The 18446-nt window shown below is 55.6% G+C and overlaps 1 protein-coding gene across 1 annotated transcript in view; it reads left to right on the plus strand.

Annotated features, from left to right (window-relative positions):
• BCORL1 (BCL6 corepressor like 1) overlaps positions 1–17798 on the plus strand; it is a 34956-nt gene extending 17158 nt beyond the window's left edge. Inside the window, 10 exon segments of the mRNA XM_063141696.1 lie at positions 2195–2336; positions 3683–3763; positions 4227–4652; positions 8519–8739; positions 10055–10261; positions 10349–10515; positions 12603–12748; positions 14051–14128; positions 14994–15150; positions 16267–17798. Coding sequence (XP_062997766.1) covers positions 2195–2336; positions 3683–3763; positions 4227–4652; positions 8519–8739; positions 10055–10261; positions 10349–10515; positions 12603–12748; positions 14051–14128; positions 14994–15150; positions 16267–16549 — 1908 coding nt within the window. The 3' untranslated portion in view covers positions 16550–17798.
• The last annotated feature ends 648 nt before the right edge of the window (positions 17799–18446 follow it).

The following is an 18446-nucleotide window of genomic DNA, read 5'->3' on the forward strand; positions in this document are numbered from 1 at the left end:
ATCAATACTCATCCCATGATGCCAAATGCCTGGGAAAAAAGATCAGTCTTGACCTGGTGCTGGAAAGACAGCCATGTCGGTGCCAGGCAGGCCTGGTCAGGGAGATCGTTCCATGAAGGTTGGGGACCACTAGTGAGGACTAGTAACTTGCCGAGTGCTGCAGCTAAGGGATACCTCCAGGTAAGTTTGACAGATGTTGGTAGAAGTTAACTAGGCACCTTCCTGGAAGGCTGACAGGGCTCTTCGGGGTAATTCTAATATTACAGGCCGAGGAAACGCCCTCCTGGCAGAACTGGGAACTGGTTATGGTGAGAAACCTGAGTTTCTCACTCAAGTCATTCTCTCGTAAGCGTCTCTCGCAACAAGTGCTTTGCACGACGCACGAAGGTGCAATTATAATTGCTGCCATTTGTTAGCATTAACGTGGTGTTTGGCTGTTTTCGATTCGGGGTTTTTTGCTTTCCGCGGCCAATCTCCGGCTATTGCTCAATTCGCCAAACGGATCGCAGGGGAATAATTGTATGAAGAGGGCCGTTACTTTTCTTTACATCAGGGGTGCAGCGCCTGAGGCCCGGGGACCAGAACTGGCCCTCCGTCGAGTCCCAATCCAACCCTCCAGAGTTTCCCAGAGGGTGACACTCCTTTTCCCCTACAGCAGTCCCATTGAAATGGACGGGACTTCAGTTAGTCATGACTAACTGAAGTCCCATTTATTTGAATGGGTCTACTCTAAGTAAGACTAACATTGGTTACCACCCATTCGAGGGTTTTTTTCCCCCAACTTTTCTGCTGCTTTTTGTCCCCCCCATTCTGAAAGGTTGAAATGTCTCCCCTAAGGCATAGTTCCTGGCAGTAAAAACCCCTTAAAATGAAATATGCTGGCATTTTGGCTCCACCCCGTTTACCTCCGGACCCTCCCACCACTGGAATGTGCAAAAAAAAACCTCCAGGACCTTCTCCAAAATAGCTTCCAACCCCTCGGGCTGCTGAAAGAGATTTTGCAGCCCTGTTTTACACGTTCAGTATGGGGCCAAATTGCGCCTTTGCGCAACACTGAAGCGGTCAGGCAGTGCGCGAACTCCAGGGACGTGTCTGCTTGTCCCTGACCGTTCCGACCTTACCGGGATGTCCTCGACCCTCCCCTGGGTTTGACTCGACATGCGTTGGGCTGGGCGTTGTGTGTTTTTAAACCGGGGACCGGACAGGCGGTGTCAAAAGCAGCTCCTAGCCACGGATTCCCACCCCCTTTGACCTCTCAGCCAGCCTCGTGACGATCCTGCGAGACAAGTTTCCTTATCTTCCCATTTTTACGCACGGGGAGGTATTGGGATTCTTGCTTCGGCGGTCTGGCCTTTGCACCGGGCCGGGTGTTCTTCCCTGGTGTCCAGGGGGGCTGTGATTTACTCGGCAGTGAGATCGAGGCAGGAAGCAGATTGCAACCTACCGGCCCGCCTCCGGGTGACTTGCGGTAGACGGTCGAGGCTTGTCTGCTTTTACGGTAGTGAAAACGAAAAGCCTTTTCCATTTCCTAAATTAAGTTTGCTTTAAAAAATGGGGAAAAAGTAAGCTCGGAGAAAACGAGAGTACGGGAAGAGAGCTCCTGGTCTGGTCCTGAAAACGTCTTCCCGGGCTGGGCGCACATGCTCAGAGGCACCAAGCCTGCATCCTTCTGCCTGAGCCACTTCTTTGCACCCAGCTCCAGTTGGTGGACCTTGGGGTTCGATTGAAAAACAAAGCTGACCCCCTAAGCCTGAAGCAAGGGGTCCGGGTCCTCTCCCAGCCCTGGGGGCTGAAATACATTCCCCAGGTGCCCCCAACAGGACAAAAGAGGTGGGCCAAAAAGCTACCAGCAGGTTTTAGCTTAAAGGTCTTCCTGCCTGTAACTAAACCTTGGGAGAGGCATATCCACCATTCAGGGTGGGGGGGGGGGGCAGGGGGGGGGGACCATGCCCAAACTTGGGAAGCCACCAAATGATTGACAATGGGGAGAAGGTGTTAACGCCCACGCCTCTCTGATTTTTTTTTCCTGCTGATTTTTGCCGGCATGTTTTATTTCCATGTTTTTATTCCGAGCGGTGTTGCGTTTTTTAAAGAGTTCGTTTTAACGAGACGTGGTGGTTGAAGGTGGGGGTGTAAATGTGGTAAGCCGAGGCCGAGCGGGCCCCGATTGACGTTTCTCTCCCTGCCCCTGCAGTGGCGGAAGCATCACGGCGACCTGCACGGGCTCAGCAAGCGAGAGGGCCGGCTGGGCTCCGCCAAGGAACGGAGCAGCCTGCGGGCCAAGCGCAAACGTCGGAAGCCGTCCCCAGGGCACCGTGGGCACAGCTGCGAAGAAGGTATCAGGATCCGGCCTGGGCCGTGGTGATCGCCTCTGCCAGTCGTGCCCTGCACCCGTGGAAGGATCTTACCCCGTACCCCTGTCATAGATCTCAGAAGGGAGCCTTTTTTTAGCTGGTCATGGGTTCTCTTTGCCTGCCTTGTAAGAAACAGGATTTCGGGACGAGGAATAGTATCCTCGCTGCAGGGAGAGATCAGCCCAGGAAGGACAAAGCCATCTCCCTGCGCTGTGGCGTCTGGCCCCTTTCCTGAATTTTGTTTGCCTTCCTTTTTTTTAAAAAAAAAAAATTAAGTATCTAGTCCCTTTTATTATTTTATTTTATAAGTAAAAGGAAAAAAATGTGCAACCAGAATTTGAGCCAATCACAAAGGAGTAAAGCCTGTCCTGTCTTCCCAGTATCACATCCAATGGCTGAAAGGGAAGCAGTGCTGGACAGGCACTTGATTTTAGCAGTCGGCCTTGGCGTTAATGTCCTAAAAAAAAGGGGTGCTGTTTTTTTAACGTTAAATACGCATTAAGCGTTTTGGATTGTTTTGCTGCTTTTGGCATTGATTCACCCCACCCCACAGCAGCGTAGCTTTATCTCCTGGGCGATTTCTGCCCGTGAGACGGTGGCAGGACCACTTCCCGGTTGTGTAGGTCAGCAAGTTCATGCTGCTGCACCTTAGAGTACCTGGAACCACTGTCGCCAGCACCTCTCCTTCCTCCCCTTAATTCCGCAGACGCGCGATGTGTGAAACTGCGCATGACGTAAATTGCGTGCCTGAAAAAGCCCTCCTGCAGGACTTCTCCAGCTGCGGACCGTGGGCTCTATTCACGTGGTCCACGGAAAAGTGGCGGAACGGTTGAGAATATTGGTGTTTGGTCCTCCACACGTTTTCTTCTTCTTCTTCTTTTGGGGATGGAGAGTGAGGCCGTTTTTCGCACCGGCAAACGACGCCATTAAGGGTGTGATCCTGTACACGTTTTGTCAGCTCCCAGCGTGCCCCAGCTGGCTGGGGCATGCAGGAGTTGCAGGGCTTTTTTTTTTTCTGGTGAAACAGGCACAGGATCGCACACTCAATATGGCGGCACACGCTTTGGTTTGTAGAACACAAATCGGTTTCCTACGCGGTCTCTCAAGACCCCCAGCGATCTTGCATTTGAGGGGGGGGCTCGCTTTCTGACGCTCACAGCCAGTTAAGATCCCTTTGGTGACCTGGGGAGGGGATAAGCGAAGCAAGACGTCCCGGGGCCAAGAGTCGCGTCTCTCCAGGTTGCAGTTAGTTTTCAGAGATCTCTTCTCTCTCTCTCTTTTTTTTTTTTTTTTTCACCTGCATCCCCTCCCAAATACAACCCCCTCAGCTTATATTGAGAAGAAAGCCAAGAACAATTTCCGGGACTTCATCCCAGTGGTGCTGAGCAGCCGGACACGCAGCCAGTCAGGTTGGTGGCTGAGCAGAGGGACTTCTCAGGCCTGGGTAGGGGAGCCGGTCGTGGGGGCAGAGGGGGAGGCATTTGCAGTCAGGCTGGAACGTCTTGCGCGAGGGCATCTTAGTAACACCATTGGCCCTTCAAACCCCCCCCCCCCAAAAAAAAAACCCAACAGCACCAAACAAGGCAGGCAATAGCTTTATTTGGGACTTGACTTATTTTGAAACGGAGCGTGCAAGCTTTCGCGTTACACAGGACTCTTCTTCAGGCTGAATGTCAAAGGAAAATCAGGGTGTAGATTTTTGTGTTTCTTTTCCATATTTGCGCGGGGATCACATTTTGGGGGGGATTATGAGTGGAGGAAATAAAGCAGCCCCACCCACCCCCAAAAAAGTGAGGTAGGGCCCTAACTGAAGCCCTAGATGCCGCTCTTAATTCTGACGGGCTGCGTTCTTTTCCTTCCTTCCCCCTGCAGGAAGCGTGGGGGGCTCTTCGGCTAGCGTTTTGGGGGAGTACGACGCGGCTGGCCAGGAGATCGCGCCACTGCTGGAAGAGGAAGAGGAGGACGACAAGGCAGAGGAAGAGCTCTCCCCGAAGCATCGCCGGCTGAGAAAATCCCACCGCCTCTCCCCTCACTCCGGCTGCCGAGACAGAGAGCGAGACCGGTCTCGGTCGGAAAGAGGCGCTTTCCACCCGGGCAAGAACAGAGGGCTGCCGTGGCAAGTGGAAGCCACCGGGCAGCTGTGGGGCCGCAAGGAGGCTGAAGAGGAGAGCGGCCACGTCAAGAGGAAGAAAAGGAGGCGGCAGAAGAGCTGGAAGTACCAGACGGGGGAGTACTTGATAGAGCGGGACAAAGAAGAGCACACGAGCTGTTGCCATAAGCGGCGGAAATCGAAAGCAGGTAATGGCGGGGAGGGGGGGAGGGTGCAGGAATGTGTGCCTGCGGGGGCTGGGGGTCGATGTCATCAAGGCAGCAGGCCCTGGCATAGCTTTCATGCGCTCCGTAATCCCAAAGCTGATGCTGGTGTTGTTTGGCAGCCTTACATCTTGAACAACTCGTTTGTTCGCCATAGGCGACCAGGCAGTCCCAAGCAGCGAGCGAGCAGGCTGCCAGGGGAGCCGCCGACTCCTCGAGGCCTCCTGTGCCAACCCTCTCGGTAGAAGCCGTTGTGGTTGTTTTTCTAGTCCGTTCAGCGGCTGCTAGCCCACGTTTCCATGCTGCCACGGAAGACGCTGAAGAATGAAAGCATAATGGCAGGCTAGTGGCTTTTGTGGACTTCTTTACATGGCTGCCCGGTACCTGCGGCCAGAAGGCGCTGCTCATCCCCTGCGCCCGCTTGCCCGTGGTGCTTGCCAGCAGCCTTAATCCTGCCCGTCGGGCTTCCTTGTGCTTCTGCACATGTGCAGCAGAGACCTGCACAGCAGCGGTGGCCGTTTGAAGCAGCAGAGGTGCAGAGGGCTGCTTGGGAGGAGCTTTGCACACTCCCTGTTGAGATCACAAGCTGAATAGGAGCCAACAGTGTGATACAGCTGCAAGAAAGGCAAAGGCTATTTTGGGATGCATTAATAGAAGTATAGCTTCCAAATCGCGTGAGGTACTGGTTCCTCTCCATTCGGCCCTGGTTAGGCCTCATCTAGAGTATTGCGTCCAGTTCTGGGCTCCACAATTCAAGAAGGATGCAGACAAGCTGGAGCATGTTCAGAGGAGGGCAACCGGGATGATCAGGGGTCTGGAAACAAAGCCCTATGAAGAGAGACTGAAAGAACTGGACATGTTTAGCCTGGAAAAGAGAAGATTGAGGGGGGACATGAGAGCACTCTTCAAATACTTGAAAGGTTGTCACACAGAGGAGGACCAGGATCTCTTCTCGATCCTCCCAGAATGCAGGACACGGAATAACGGGCTCAAGTTACAGGAAGCCAAATTCCGGCTGGACATCAGGAAAAACTTCCTGACTGTTAGAGCAGTATGACAATGGAATCAGTTACCCAGGGAGGTTGTGGGCTCTCCCACACTAGAGGCCTTCAAGAGGCAGCTGGACAACCATCTGTCAGGGATGCTTTAGGGTGGATTCCTGCATTGAGCAGGGGGTTGGACTCGATGGCCTTATAGGCCCCCTTCCAACTCTACTATTCTGTGATTCTATGAAAAGGCAAAACCATTTTGGATGGGAGTTCTGAAATGGAAGCCCAAGGTGCCTGAGGGGCAGGAGAGACCCGGGAGGGAACGGGTCTAGCTGTCCTCCCGGCGCCAGTGCAACAGGCACCTACTGCTGTGCTATCTAGGGAGGCTGCAGGGAATGTAAAGGAGATTCTGAGCCCAGAACTCCTTCCTTTCCTTCCCCCCACCCTCCACAGTGGTCTTTCCCGGCATGCTAGTTTGAGAAGGGACTGTTGAGATGCTCAGTTCCTCTACTAACGTCAGTGTTTGGGGGCCATTAGAAGCCAGAGATGCTCCCGGGTGCTGCAGGAGGCTCTCTGCATGCGGCTGTGTACAGGGCTCTGGACGTTCATTTACTGAAAGCATCTTCACCCCTCTCTTCAGCCAAAAAGGCTGCCAGAGCAGTGGATAGATCAATTTTTTTAAAAAAAAAAACCCATCCCAACGACCGTCCCTGTTCTCAGGCTTACGTTCCAAAAGATGTGACACAGAAGGAAAAAGGGTGGAGGGGAAAATAAGAACAAACTCGTGTCGCAGTTCCTAAAACAACGACATCCTGATAGTAATGAACGAGGATGGGGTTTGATTGCTGAAGAGGTGATATGGTGGGTTGCAGACGTGATGCAGTTTGATCGTTTTAGGCTGGACGTCGTGGCCTTACAGGGGCCTGAGCCTTTAGAGGGATTCACTCCCTTCAAAATGGGATCAGTCAGCCCTGCCGAATTTGCCCCCCCCCCCCCCCCCCCCCGCTGATGGAGCCTTGGGTTTCTGCCCCGAACTCTGACCCTGATGGCTCCAGAGGAGTGCCTCCCCCCCCCGCCCCCGGAAATAGTTGAAGTGGGCGTACCCTGGGCAGAGTGGGGAAAGGCACTCCTTCACCGTCAATCCCAGCCTGGCCCAACTTGGTGCCCTCCAGAAGTATTGGACCCATCATCCCCATCCAGCATGGCCAATGGCCAGGTTTGGGAAGGCTGTCTTATACCAACCCCTCCCCAAGAAATGATACACGGTGTGGATCAAACAAAACCAGCGTTCAGAGGCCGAACCCTTGCCCCGTGTATCCATTGTGGCAACGGACACACATTGCCCGGCTTTGCGTAATGGAGTCTGCTGGCCACGAGAGAGGAACAAACGGCTATGAGAGAAAACAATGCCTGGAGTGCCGGGAATCCGGGCCTCCCCCTCCTCCGCTTCCATCTCCACCTTCTGAGATTTTGCCTGGCATCCCCTGTCTGGGTTGAGCCCCGGTAACGGAGCCATAAGGACGAGAAACTTCATCCGACACCAGTTTCCGCGCCCGTGTGACACTTGGCATGGGATTGCACACAGCACTCAGCTTTGCCTTCGTCTGAAAACGGCCCCGATGGAGACCCACCCGACTTCCTTTCGGAAAACCTCCTTATAGGCCGCTTGCTGCGTCGTGGAGCTGCAGTTCCAGCTCTAGGACGCCCTTCATACATGGAATGGCCTCCTTCCTTGGAATATGAATGGCCATGCTTAACGTGAGGGGATTCCCTCCCCTTTCTGGCATCTTCGTTGAATCGTCTTGAAAGGGTGGGGGTTTGGGAAAGAAGAGCCCCGCAGGCGTCCCGTAGTCCGCTCCAACAAAGCCGGCCTTCGAACGCGGCCCTGCTCACCGCAAGCCAGGAGGAAGCCTCCGTGGCGGCCGTAACAGGCTGCGGCCTCCTGGCTTGCCGCCGGCAGCGGCCACCAGGGGGCGGGCTGCCCCTGCACAGGCCGCGCGGCGACCGCAGGGCGGAAAAGGCCGCGGAGACTTTGCGAGGAGCCTTGAAGGCCCGGAAGCGCGGAGGGCGTGGGGGTGAGGAGAGGGTCGCTGGGTGCGGAGGGTGGGGGGACAGCATTAGCGAGAGAAACACGTGAAGGACGAAAGAGCAGCTTCTCTCGCGAGCCTTTGCGGAAGCCTGTGGTGGTGGATCTTGGGCAGTGTGCTTGGTGAGGGTCGGACGGTCTGCCTCCCCCGCTGGTTTGTGAGTGAACCCTTTGCTTCTGGGTCTTCGGTTTCCCAGAATCCATTGCTTTTGGACACCAGTGGCCCTCTAATCCGTCTTTCTCTCCAGTTGCCGCTGAGCTCAGCCTCCGGAGTGGTCGTCCAGTTCCTGCAGTCCTGTTTGCATATTTGAGGGGGTCATTTTTGAGGCGCTTGATGTCCGGTCCGAGGGATCGGTTCCCGTTTCCCAGAATCCATTGCTTTTGGACACCAGTGGCCCTCTAATCCGTCTTTCTCTCCAGTTGCCACTGAGCTCAGCCTCCTGAGAGGCCCTCCGGTTCCTGCAGTCCTGTTTGCATATTTGAGGGGGTCATTTTTGAGGCGCTTGATGTCCGGTCCGAGGGATTGGTTCCCGTTTCCCAGAATCCATTGCTTTTGGACACCAGTGGCCCTCTAATCTGTCTTTCTCTCCAGTTGCCGCTGAGCTCAGCCTCCTGAGAGGCCCTCCGGTTCCTGCAGTCCTGTTTGCATATTTGAGGGGGTCATTTTTGAGGCGCTTGATGTCCGGTCCGAGGGATCGGTTCCCGTTTCTGGGAATCCTTTGCTTTATGGCTTTGTTGGCTCTCTAACCTTCCTCTCCCTGTGCTTCACCTGCCAGACTTCAGGTACCGGAAGCACAAGGGCTCCGCACCAGGCAAAGGCTCGGAGCTGCGCCTGAGGAGCCGGCTTTCTCCGACCCTCCCAGGGCACCTGGATTTCCGCAACGGATTCCTCTTGGAACACCCCGACTCGGCTCCCATCGAGGAAGCGCTAGAGAAACCATCCGGGAAACGCAAATGCAAAACCAAACACCTGTCGGGCCTCTGTGAAGAGGGGAAGGTACGATGTCTGTTAGGTGGGGCTCCTGCAAGTTTCAGGCTGGGGTGGGGCAGCTGGGAGTTGTGTGAGGACCAAGCCCCAAGATCCACGATTCGGGCAGGGGCCTTGGCTCACTGCTAGGACACCTGCTTTGCTTGCAGGAGGTTCCGCGTTCAATCCCCGGTGTCTCCGGTTAAAAGTGTCTGGGAGCAGGGGATGGGAAACACCTGGGCCTGAGGCTTTGGAGGGCAGCTGCTGGTCAAGAGTAGGGCTGGACAGGCACAGGTTCCGGCCTGGTATAAAGCTTCTTCCGAGGTTCCTGCAAATGGATCTCCTGGTGTCTTTATTTTTCACTTTAAAGCAGCTTCAGAGGGCTCCGGACTTGATCCGAAAAGCAGCAGTGGAAGGTGGGAAAGAAGTGCCTCTCCAGAAGGCCTTAAAACCCAGGGACATTTTTATGGGAGAAGGTAGTTTGGTCCCAAGCCATATAGGGGAAGAATCCACACATGTATTAATACCGTTTAAGAAGAGTCCTTTTAACGGTGAATTGAAATGTTTCAAAATCACCAAAATGCTAAAGAAGAGACATATCCTGCTTGGTGTGCCCTGCCACGCTGGCTGCAAAACAGAGGTGTTCGCTCTCTTTTCCCTCCCTCCCTCGGCAAGCCTGCAGTGGGTGCTTCAGATTTTGAATAAATATTCAATTAACTGTTACTGTTTTAAATTTTATTGTTATTTTCTTCCTTAGTGGGTTGTTGAAAACCGCTATTCTGAATAATGATTTTTATAGTGTAGGGTAGGGGGCACTGTGCATGAGTTTGTGGAACAAAGGGGGCGGTGACCTGAAAAAGTTTGGGAACCAGTGTTCTAGCCCTTAAGATTTTAAAGCGTCTCTAAGATTTTAGGAGACGTGGCCGTGATGGTGGACATGATATGCACTGATAGGTTTACAGGGCTTTGGTGTTGTATGTCTGCCTTCCTCATCCTGGGGCCCTCCAGATGTTTTCGACTACAGCTCCCAGCATTGCTGACCATTGACCATGCTGCCTGGAACAGATGGGAGTTTTAGTCCAAATCATCTGGAGGGCACCAAGTTGTGGCAGGCCGTTCTATGAAGTTCTCTGCTCTTCCTCCGAATTTTGAGTATGCAGATACACGTGTCATGTACATAACGGAATCTATTTTAGATAACGGAGCGGTATATAAATATCGCAGATGAAATTTTTTTAAAAAATGTACGCAGCTTGCAGAATTCTGCTTCTAGATCCCTTGGACTCCCCACTCTTGATGCCACCCCCCCCCTTTGATTGTGTTCCTTTCCTCTTGCTTCTTTCAGGCCAAGGCCCGGGGGAACCAGGCTAAAATGCGCTCTCCAAAGAAGGCCCGGGATCCGTGCCCGTTCAGCAAGGCGCGGCGGCACAGCTCCGATAAAGCCCCCGAGCCCCGCACGCCCCCCCCAGTGCCCCCCGAAGCTCGGCGCCTGATCGTGAACAAGAACGCTGGGGAGACGCTGCTGCAGAGAGCCGCCCGGCTCGGCTACAAGGTGGGTGCCAGTTTTTCGCCCAAGTAGCCAGCGGGGAACTGCGCCGTTGCGACTAACGCTGGGGGGGGCGGGTGTTGATTTCTGCAGGACGTGGTGATGTATTGCCTACAGAAGGAAAACAACGACGTCAACCACCGGGACAACGCCGGCTACACCGCCCTGCACGAGGCCTGCGCCCGGGGCTGGACGGACATCTTGAACACCTTGCTGGAGCACGGCGCAAACGTGAACTGCAGTGCGCAGGATGGCACCAGGCAAGTCCGTGGCGAGCCTGGGAGGCTGGGAACCAGGGGCTCGGCCAAAGCCGGCTCATGAGAAATTAGCCAGCGGCTACGTATTCCTCTGAGGGTGCGGGCCCAGATGTGCCCCTCCCAACCTCTGGATCTAGGGAGTTCCCCGGTGGTTAAAAGAGAAGCAACGCGGTGCAGTTGTTAGAGCCGCCTCCCCCCCCAAAGCTGGTGCCCTCCAGATATGTCCGGACTACAGTTCCCATCATGCACAGCTAGCATGGAGGTTGTAGTCCAACACATCTGGAGTGCACCAGGCTGGGTTACAGTGTTGGACTGGGACTCGGGAGATGCAGGAGCCCGTCCTCATGAAGCCCCCCTGGGCGACTTTGGGCCGGTCATTGACTCTCAGCCTAATTCCTGCGAAGAGCAGGGAGGTTTCAAGTGATGCCAACTGCAGTGCTGGATGGACGCTACCACAAGGTACCATTTGAATCGAGATTATGTATCTGTGGTCAACAACAAGTGGAAGCCATAACGCACTATATGTTAACTTGCCCAAGAGAGAGACTCCTGAAACCGCTGCTGACATATGGAGGCATGAATGCCCAAGCAGAAACAGTTCTCTTCCTCCTTAGCGATACCAACAGTTACGTCACTCATAAAGTGGCCCTGTTTGCACTGGCAGCGAAAAAGATTAGGAAGAGAGAACTACATAAAATTGCTATAAACTGCCAGGGAGACTCAAAGTGCTGAGCGAAATGAGAGCTTTAGTCACAGTAAATTTAAGGTGGTCTGTATGGCTCTCTTGGTTATTTTAAACTGTTGTGCACTTTTATAGTTGTATGCTTTTCTATGGATGTATTTGTCATGGCCTTCGGCTAGCACAATAAACTGATGATTGATTGATTGAACAGCAGGGAGGGGGTGGGACTCGATGGCCTTAGAGGCCCCTTCCAACTCTACTAATGGATGATTCTACCTCACAAGGTTGTCGCAAGGATAAAATTGGGGAGGAGCGCCTCGGACGCTGCCCCGGGCTCTGTGGAGGCTGGATGGGCTATAAACGTAATCAGCGAGACCCGTCTGCTTTAGTTTCTCCTTGGAGCGCGCAGAACTGCACCTCTCCCCACTGCAAGTGGGAGCTGGGGCAGCTGCCTGGTGAAATGCCCCCCCTTCAGAACAAGAGCATTCCAATTTGCAGTCTGAAGCGGTACAGTCCTGCGAGAGACCGCACCGCAGGGCTCTCCCGAACACCTGGCGCTTGCGTAGTGGACGGCTGAGCCCTCTCGTGCGGTACTTTACCTACCCGGACCGGCAGCGGTTCCGCAGACTTCAGATCTCCCACCCACCCGAAAATTCAAGGGATGTGAATCGGCGACCGCGTGCGTGAAAGACGCACGCTTTGCTGTGGGGTGGCGGCTCCCCCCTCGGTGCTCGGTCTTTTTAAAATCCCCGCAGCTCATACTGCGACTTACTTGTAATCCAGTGGTGGCTTCGGTTGCCAAGAACAGAGGTACAGTGGCCGCTTTTCCCATGCCAAAAAGCACTTAAAATACTGGGAAATCTTTCTCCAGGGGGAGAAAGAAGCCAAGCGTTGTGTGAATAGAGAAGGGCCATCGCTTGGGGGCAGAGCCCCCGCTTTGCGCACAGAAGGGCCCAGGTTCGATTCCCGGCATCTCCAGGTAGGGCGAGGAAAACCCCTGCCTCTGAACCCTTGGAGAGCTGCTGCCAGTCAGTGTCGGCAACGCTGGCCTACGTGGACTAATGGTCTGACTCCGTACAAGCCGGCTTCCCGCAGTCTTATGTGAATGCAAGCCGGCGGAATGGGTGTGATTTGTGGGTTAACGAAGGAGCCATAGAAATCGGTTCCCCCGTGTCAGCCAGGCTTCTCCCAAGCGGGCGCCCTGCAAATGTGCGGGACTACAGCTCCCGTTTCCCCCAGCCAGCATGCTAGGCGTTGTCCAGCATTGCTGCAGGGCGCCAGCTTGGAGAGGGCTGCTGTAGGCCCTCGTCTCTCGCCCCGATGAGTGTGCAAGGTGGGGCAGTCCAGGTGATCCTCCACCCGCTCCATCCGTTGCATGCTCTGCTGAACGCTCCCCCTCGCCCGGCAGGCCCGTCCACGACGCGGTGGCGAACGACAACCTGGAGACGATGTGGCTCCTGCTCTCCTACGGGGCTGACCCCACCTTGGCGACATATTCGGGGCAGACGGCCTTGAAGCTGGCCAGCAGCGAAGTGATGAAAAGCTTCCTTACTGGTAAGGTCCCTTTTTGTCGGAGGCCAGGCAACCGTCTGGGCGGCGGTGGGCTGTTGTTTTTCTTCCCATGGGGGGTGGGCAGTGTAGACTTTGGGGCTACAATTCCCATCATCCCCAACCAGCAGAGCCAATGGCGAGAGAGGACGGCGTTCCCAGGCAAAACGTCTGGAGCACTTCAAGTGTGGCCCACCCCCGGTATCAGGGAAGTCACTTATTTATTTTACTATTTATTTATTTATTTATTACATTTCTATACCGCCCAATAGCCGGAGCTCTCTGGGCGGTTCACAACATTTCTATCCCGCCCTATAGCCCAAGGATCTCAGGGAAATTCACATGGAGGAAAGAGGCCTGATTTCCAGGAGAGAGTGCTACTTCTTGCAAGATAGATATTTTTTATGTATTTTATCAATTACGTTTCTATACCGCTCGATAGCCGAAGCTCTCTGGGCGGTTCACAATTAAAACTGTAAAATAATTGCAAGGTGATAAAATACAATATAGTTCAAAACTGCAATATACAACACAGAAGCGATAACCAAATAGAAACTAGCAGCAGTGCAAAGATTTAAAATACAATACAAGTTTTAAAACAAACTTAAAAACTAAAATAACTGGGCAAATGAAAAGGTCTTAACCTGGTGACCCCGAAAGAGCACAATGTAGGCACCAGGCAGGCTTCTCTGGGAAGCTTATACCTCAACAGGGGGTGCCACAGCAGAAAAGGCCCTCTTCTTTGTAGCCACCACTAAGTAGATACCTGCCACATCATAGGTTTCAGTTCTGACACATTGTTTTTTTCCTCCAAAGGAGGGTTTTACACGGGACGGAAACGCCCAGGAAATGTGGGATTTTGCAACAGGGTCTTGCTCCGTGAAACATACTTGCAAAATCGCCATGGGTGTATCCTTCCGATGTGATTTCCCCCCCCCCCCCGCCTTCCTTGAAATATACTCTGTGGCAGCCTCCCCCAACCTGGCGCCCTCATAGCTGGCTGGGGGATGCTGGGAGTTGCAGTCCAAGACATCTAGGCTGCTCTGTTGGAATCCTCACCACCTCCTCCAGAGGGGCCAGGAGCTCAGTGTGACACAGAGCACAGGCGTTGCAGGCAAAAGGTCCCGGGTTCAATCCCGAGCGTCTCCGGGTAGGGACTAGGAAAGACTCTTGCCTGAAACCCTGGAGAGCCGCTGCTGCCAGTGCGTGTCACCAGCGCTGGGCTAGGTGGGTCTGACTCGGTCTAAGGCAGCTTCATGTGTTCCACGGCGATCCTCTGCTTCCTTGTTTTGTGTTGTCCTCTTCCAGATTACCTCTCGGATCTGCAGGGGCGAGCTGAGGGGGACCCCCAAACGGCCTGGGACTTCTACAGCAGCACCGTCCTAGGTGAGGAGAGCCCCTGCCCGCCCGCCTTTTCCATCCCCCGGCCCGGCAAGCTGCAGGGGACAGATAGCTCTGGGTGTATCTCGTGCCGGCATTCCAGCTGATCTCCCTGGGGAAAAGAGCCCGTTCCTTCTAAGCATTGAGGGGAGCAGGCGGCCTTTGCTTTGCTTTATTTCTGCATCGCCGCTGGTGAGACCTCTGAGCTTGATAGAGAGCTAGTCTTTGGGCAGGACTCTTTGTACCCTGCACTAAACAGCAAAATATGCATTTTTAAAAAGATCCATTTCTTTTTAATCTATGCAGTCTAGGAGAGCTGAATTCCAGGGCCTGCAGAAACGCACAAGTCGAGCAAATGTGCATCATTGATCTTCCTGTGCATCATTCGTTCTGCAGTTGTTTGTCATTTTTGGCATGGTTTCTTTTCTGGTTCTGCTAGTCCTGTGGAAGGCTAAAGAGCCCGTCAAGTCCCCCAGCTGCTGGCTGTGGCGAGACGTTGCTTGTGCACTTTCGGGCAACCCTCTAGCCCGAAGGACTAGAAACTTGGGTTTTATTTTAAACGAACCCACCCAAACGCGAAACGGCCGTTCCCGGGCAGCCGAGCACTGCACCCAGCCTGCGTGAAGAGCAACACGCACAGCCCCGGGTGTGGTCTCCGAACAGGGACGGCGCGTTTCTGGCACGCCGTCGCTGGCGTTTTGCTCCGGGCTGGGCCTCTGCTGCAGCCAGTGGCGGGGTTGCTATGGCGATGGCTGGCTGGGCCCGGTTTAGGGAGGCTTAGGGAGCCGGGCTGCATGTGCAGAGCCCTCGGGGGGGGGGGGGCAGCGTCGCTCCCCCCCTCACCTCCCCCTCCTGCTTTTCCTTCTTTCAGAGGGGAAAGACGAGATCGGCTGTGACCTTCTTCTCAACCCTCCGGGGAGCTCCGACCAGGAGGAGGAAGACGAGCAGGACTCGGACCGCTTCATGTTCGAGTTCTCCGACAAGCAGCTGCTTCCCTGCTACAACCTGCAAGTGTCCGTCTCCCGGGGGTGAGTGGTTGCGGGAAGGAGCCGGGCCCCGTTTGGGGGATGCGCCCAGCCGCCCACCCCTTCGCGATGGCGAGCAGGGATTGGGAGGCGGGCCTGGCCGTTCGCAGCAGGGGTAGGAGGACCAGCCCGGAGGAGACAAAGGAGCGGCCGGGAGCAGCTTTTGAGAGCCCAGGCAGAGGGGCCGGCCCAGGAGCAACGCCCCCCCCCGCTCATGCAGGGGCCGGCAGGGGCTTGCCAGCTGCTCGGAGAAGGGGGGGCATTCAGACGGCCTGCTGTGGCAAATGACAGGCTGTGAGAGGGAGGAGAAAGTGACGCAAAAGAGCAGGCTTCGTGGCGGGGCGTGTGTGCTGCGTTGCGTGGGAGGCTCGCTCCGCATGCCGAGGGAGAGGCGGAGCCGTCCCGAAAGGCCGGCGTCCGCGGCATCCGCCAAGCCAGCGGGGTTCAAACGCCCTGCCGCCGCTGCAGAGCTGTGTGATCCGATAAAGGGCAGCGCGGGAAGCAGATTGCTGAACGGGCTGGCCCGTTTTGTGCCGTTTACTCCGCGATGGCGTGGCAGAAGCTGCGTTTGGGGTGGGGTGGGGGGCGCAGAGAAGAAAGAGCCAAGCAGCAGGCTGAAGCCCCCCCACCCCAGCTTCAGAGATATCGGCAGGGACCGACTGCAGTGCGTTCAAGCTAGACCACATACCCACGAGGAACCTCGATGTTTTATGACAATGAATGAAAATGGAGAAAACCGAGATTCTCGCCGCTTTGTCCCGTGCGAACCTGACCCTAGGCCTCAACCTGGGGCGCTCCAGATGTGTTGGACTACAACTCCCAGGCTGGGGCATTCTGGGAGATGCAGTCCAACACATCTGGAGCACCCCAGGTTGAGGTAGGTTGCCTTAGGGGAAAAGACAAGACTCCCTGCAAGGAACCAGGATTCCCTTAGTTGTGTGATTCAGAGCACCCGTCGTTTTCAGGTGAAGCCCTAGGAAAGATGGCGGCAGAGCCTGGGAGAAAGCGGCTTCGAGATGAGAAATAACTCCCCGTGGGGTGGGGCCAGAGGGGTGTCCCCCCTCCCCTCCCCACCCACCCCCTGACCGCCCTCCCCTTCTCTCCCTCTCTCGCCCCCAGACCCTGCAACTGGTTCCTCTTCTCGGACGTGCTGAAGCGGCTCAAGCTGTCGTCCCGCATTTTCCAGGCCCGCTTCCCGCACTTCGAGGTGACGACCTTGCCCAAGGCGGAGTTCCAGCACCAGCTCTCGCTGAGCCAGGTGCTGGCCCCGGAAGAGATCCAGGAGCACCTGGCGGACCCCTCGGCTCCGGGCGCCGTAGAGACGGTGGAGCTGGTGCGCTACGAGCCCGAGTTGGCCCGGCTGCTGGGCTCGGAGGTGGTCTTCGAGGCCTGGAGCAGCTGACGGGGGTGGGGGCGGGCCGCTCCCTCCGCTGCCGTCGGACTGCACCGCGAGGCAACAATACGGACCAACGGGGGGGAGGCGGCCTGCGGCAAGGGGCTCCGCCCACGGGGGCCCCTCTGACCAACAGCAGCCAGCGCTCGCCGCCCGCCCTGCTTGGGGGCAAGGAGGGCTCAGAAGCGGCCCCCTCCCTCGCCCGAGACTCTCGGCTCCTCCGCCCGCCGCAGGCCTTGGTGGTTCTGAAGCCTCTCCGTGGAGCTGCTGCGTCCCTCCCCTCCCCTCCCCTCCCCAGCCCCCTCCCCAAGCTCTTCCAGAGTATTTATTTAATTAGTATTTAATTTGTGGTGTTCCTTTTTTGTTCCTACCAAGTCTGTATCACTGTGATTTGAATGGTGGGGGGGGGAGGAGGGGGGTTCCCTACAGCCACCTGACCCCACGGGGCTACGCTGAAGGACCGGGCCGTCACTTCCCTCCTCCGTTTTCACGAGACAGGGAGGCGGAGAGAGCCCCACGACCTCTCCCCCCACCCCCGGCTGCCTTTACGTTGATGGCCCCAAGCTCCTTTTCTTGTTTTTTGCAGGGGCGCGGTCCTCTCTTTGCCCTTGCCCCCCCTCCTGCCTTTCACGTTGTTTTGCCTCCTGCCGCCGCCGCTGCCGTGGAGAGGCTGACAGAATCCATAAAGAGCCAAAGGCATCCTCCGGCTATCTCCCTTTCCTCTCCCTCCCTCCATCTCCCCCCCTTTTTTTTAAACCCCCCCCCCCTTTCATTCAATCAGTTCAGGTGTCAAGAGGCAGGGGAGGGCAGCGGAGACTTGCCCTGTTGGGAGGCTTTGAGGGCAGAGGGGGACGTAGATGGTACAGTTTTATTGTACAGGTGCTAACAAGGACTGGACAATCTCTTTTCTGGCTCCTCCCTGCACTGGGAGCGGGGCGTTTGGGTGTTAACTTTTTCGTTCTTTTGTGTTGTGGTTACCCACCCACCCCACCTTCCCGCTCGGGGAGCTGCATTTCCTTGCATCTCCACCCACCCCCACTTCCCACGTAGGCGGCCTCTTCTGCGCCCCCCCCCCCTACCTTGGGGTGGGGAAAACCAAACCGTTCTCTCTCTTTTTCACCAAGGCTTTCGGGCCTTTGGAGTGTGTGTTCCGGCTGCTGAGGTTCTCTTCCCCCCCCCTCCCTTTTCTGATTTGTTTTATTCTTAAGCAACGCTTTGGTGTCAAAAACACTTATGTACAGAAAAACCTGCATCAGGGCCCCCGTCTCCTGCCTCATCTTTGGGTCTGGGGTCTTGCCCGGCACGCAGCGGCGCCCTTCCGTTAGTGCCGTTGCTGGGTGTGTGTGTGTGTGTGTGATTGCTGCCTGGGGCCCAGAATGGCTGCTCCGCCCACCCGTTCGGCCAGCGAGCCCAAAGACGGAGGCCGCGCCGAATGCCGCCCGCGTCGCCTTCGAGACGCCCCCAAAGCATTTTACAGCTGCCCTCTGGCATTTAGGGGTGCCACGGAAACAGTTCCTTGCCCTGTCCTTCCCGGGGGGGGGGGGGGGCGGGGAGAGGGGACTGCTCTGCGTGGGTCCATCACCTCTGTTTCGGAAGAGTGAGGGCCAAGGCAGAAAAGAGCCGTTTCCGTCTCTGGCCACTGTTTACAAACTGAGAGCAGAAATCGTGTTGCTGTGTTCCTCGTGACAGACACCTTTTCCCTCTTCCTCACCTGAGCTGCTGTTAGCCTCGCTGGGGAAGGAAGAAAGCTAACCTCTGCAAGTGTGTGTGTGTGTGTGAGAGAGAGAGAGAAAAAGCAAGATTTCCAATGGAGACCAATTTGTGTTTTAAGGTTTGTTTTAAAAGGGCAAGGAATCTAAGCTTTCCCCAGCCCTCCAGATGTTTTGGACTGCAGCTCCCATCATCT

This window comes from Elgaria multicarinata, chromosome 15 (genome assembly GCF_023053635.1).
Source record: "Elgaria multicarinata webbii isolate HBS135686 ecotype San Diego chromosome 15, rElgMul1.1.pri, whole genome shotgun sequence".
In the NCBI taxonomy this organism is placed as follows: Eukaryota; Metazoa; Chordata; class Lepidosauria; order Squamata; family Anguidae; genus Elgaria; species Elgaria multicarinata.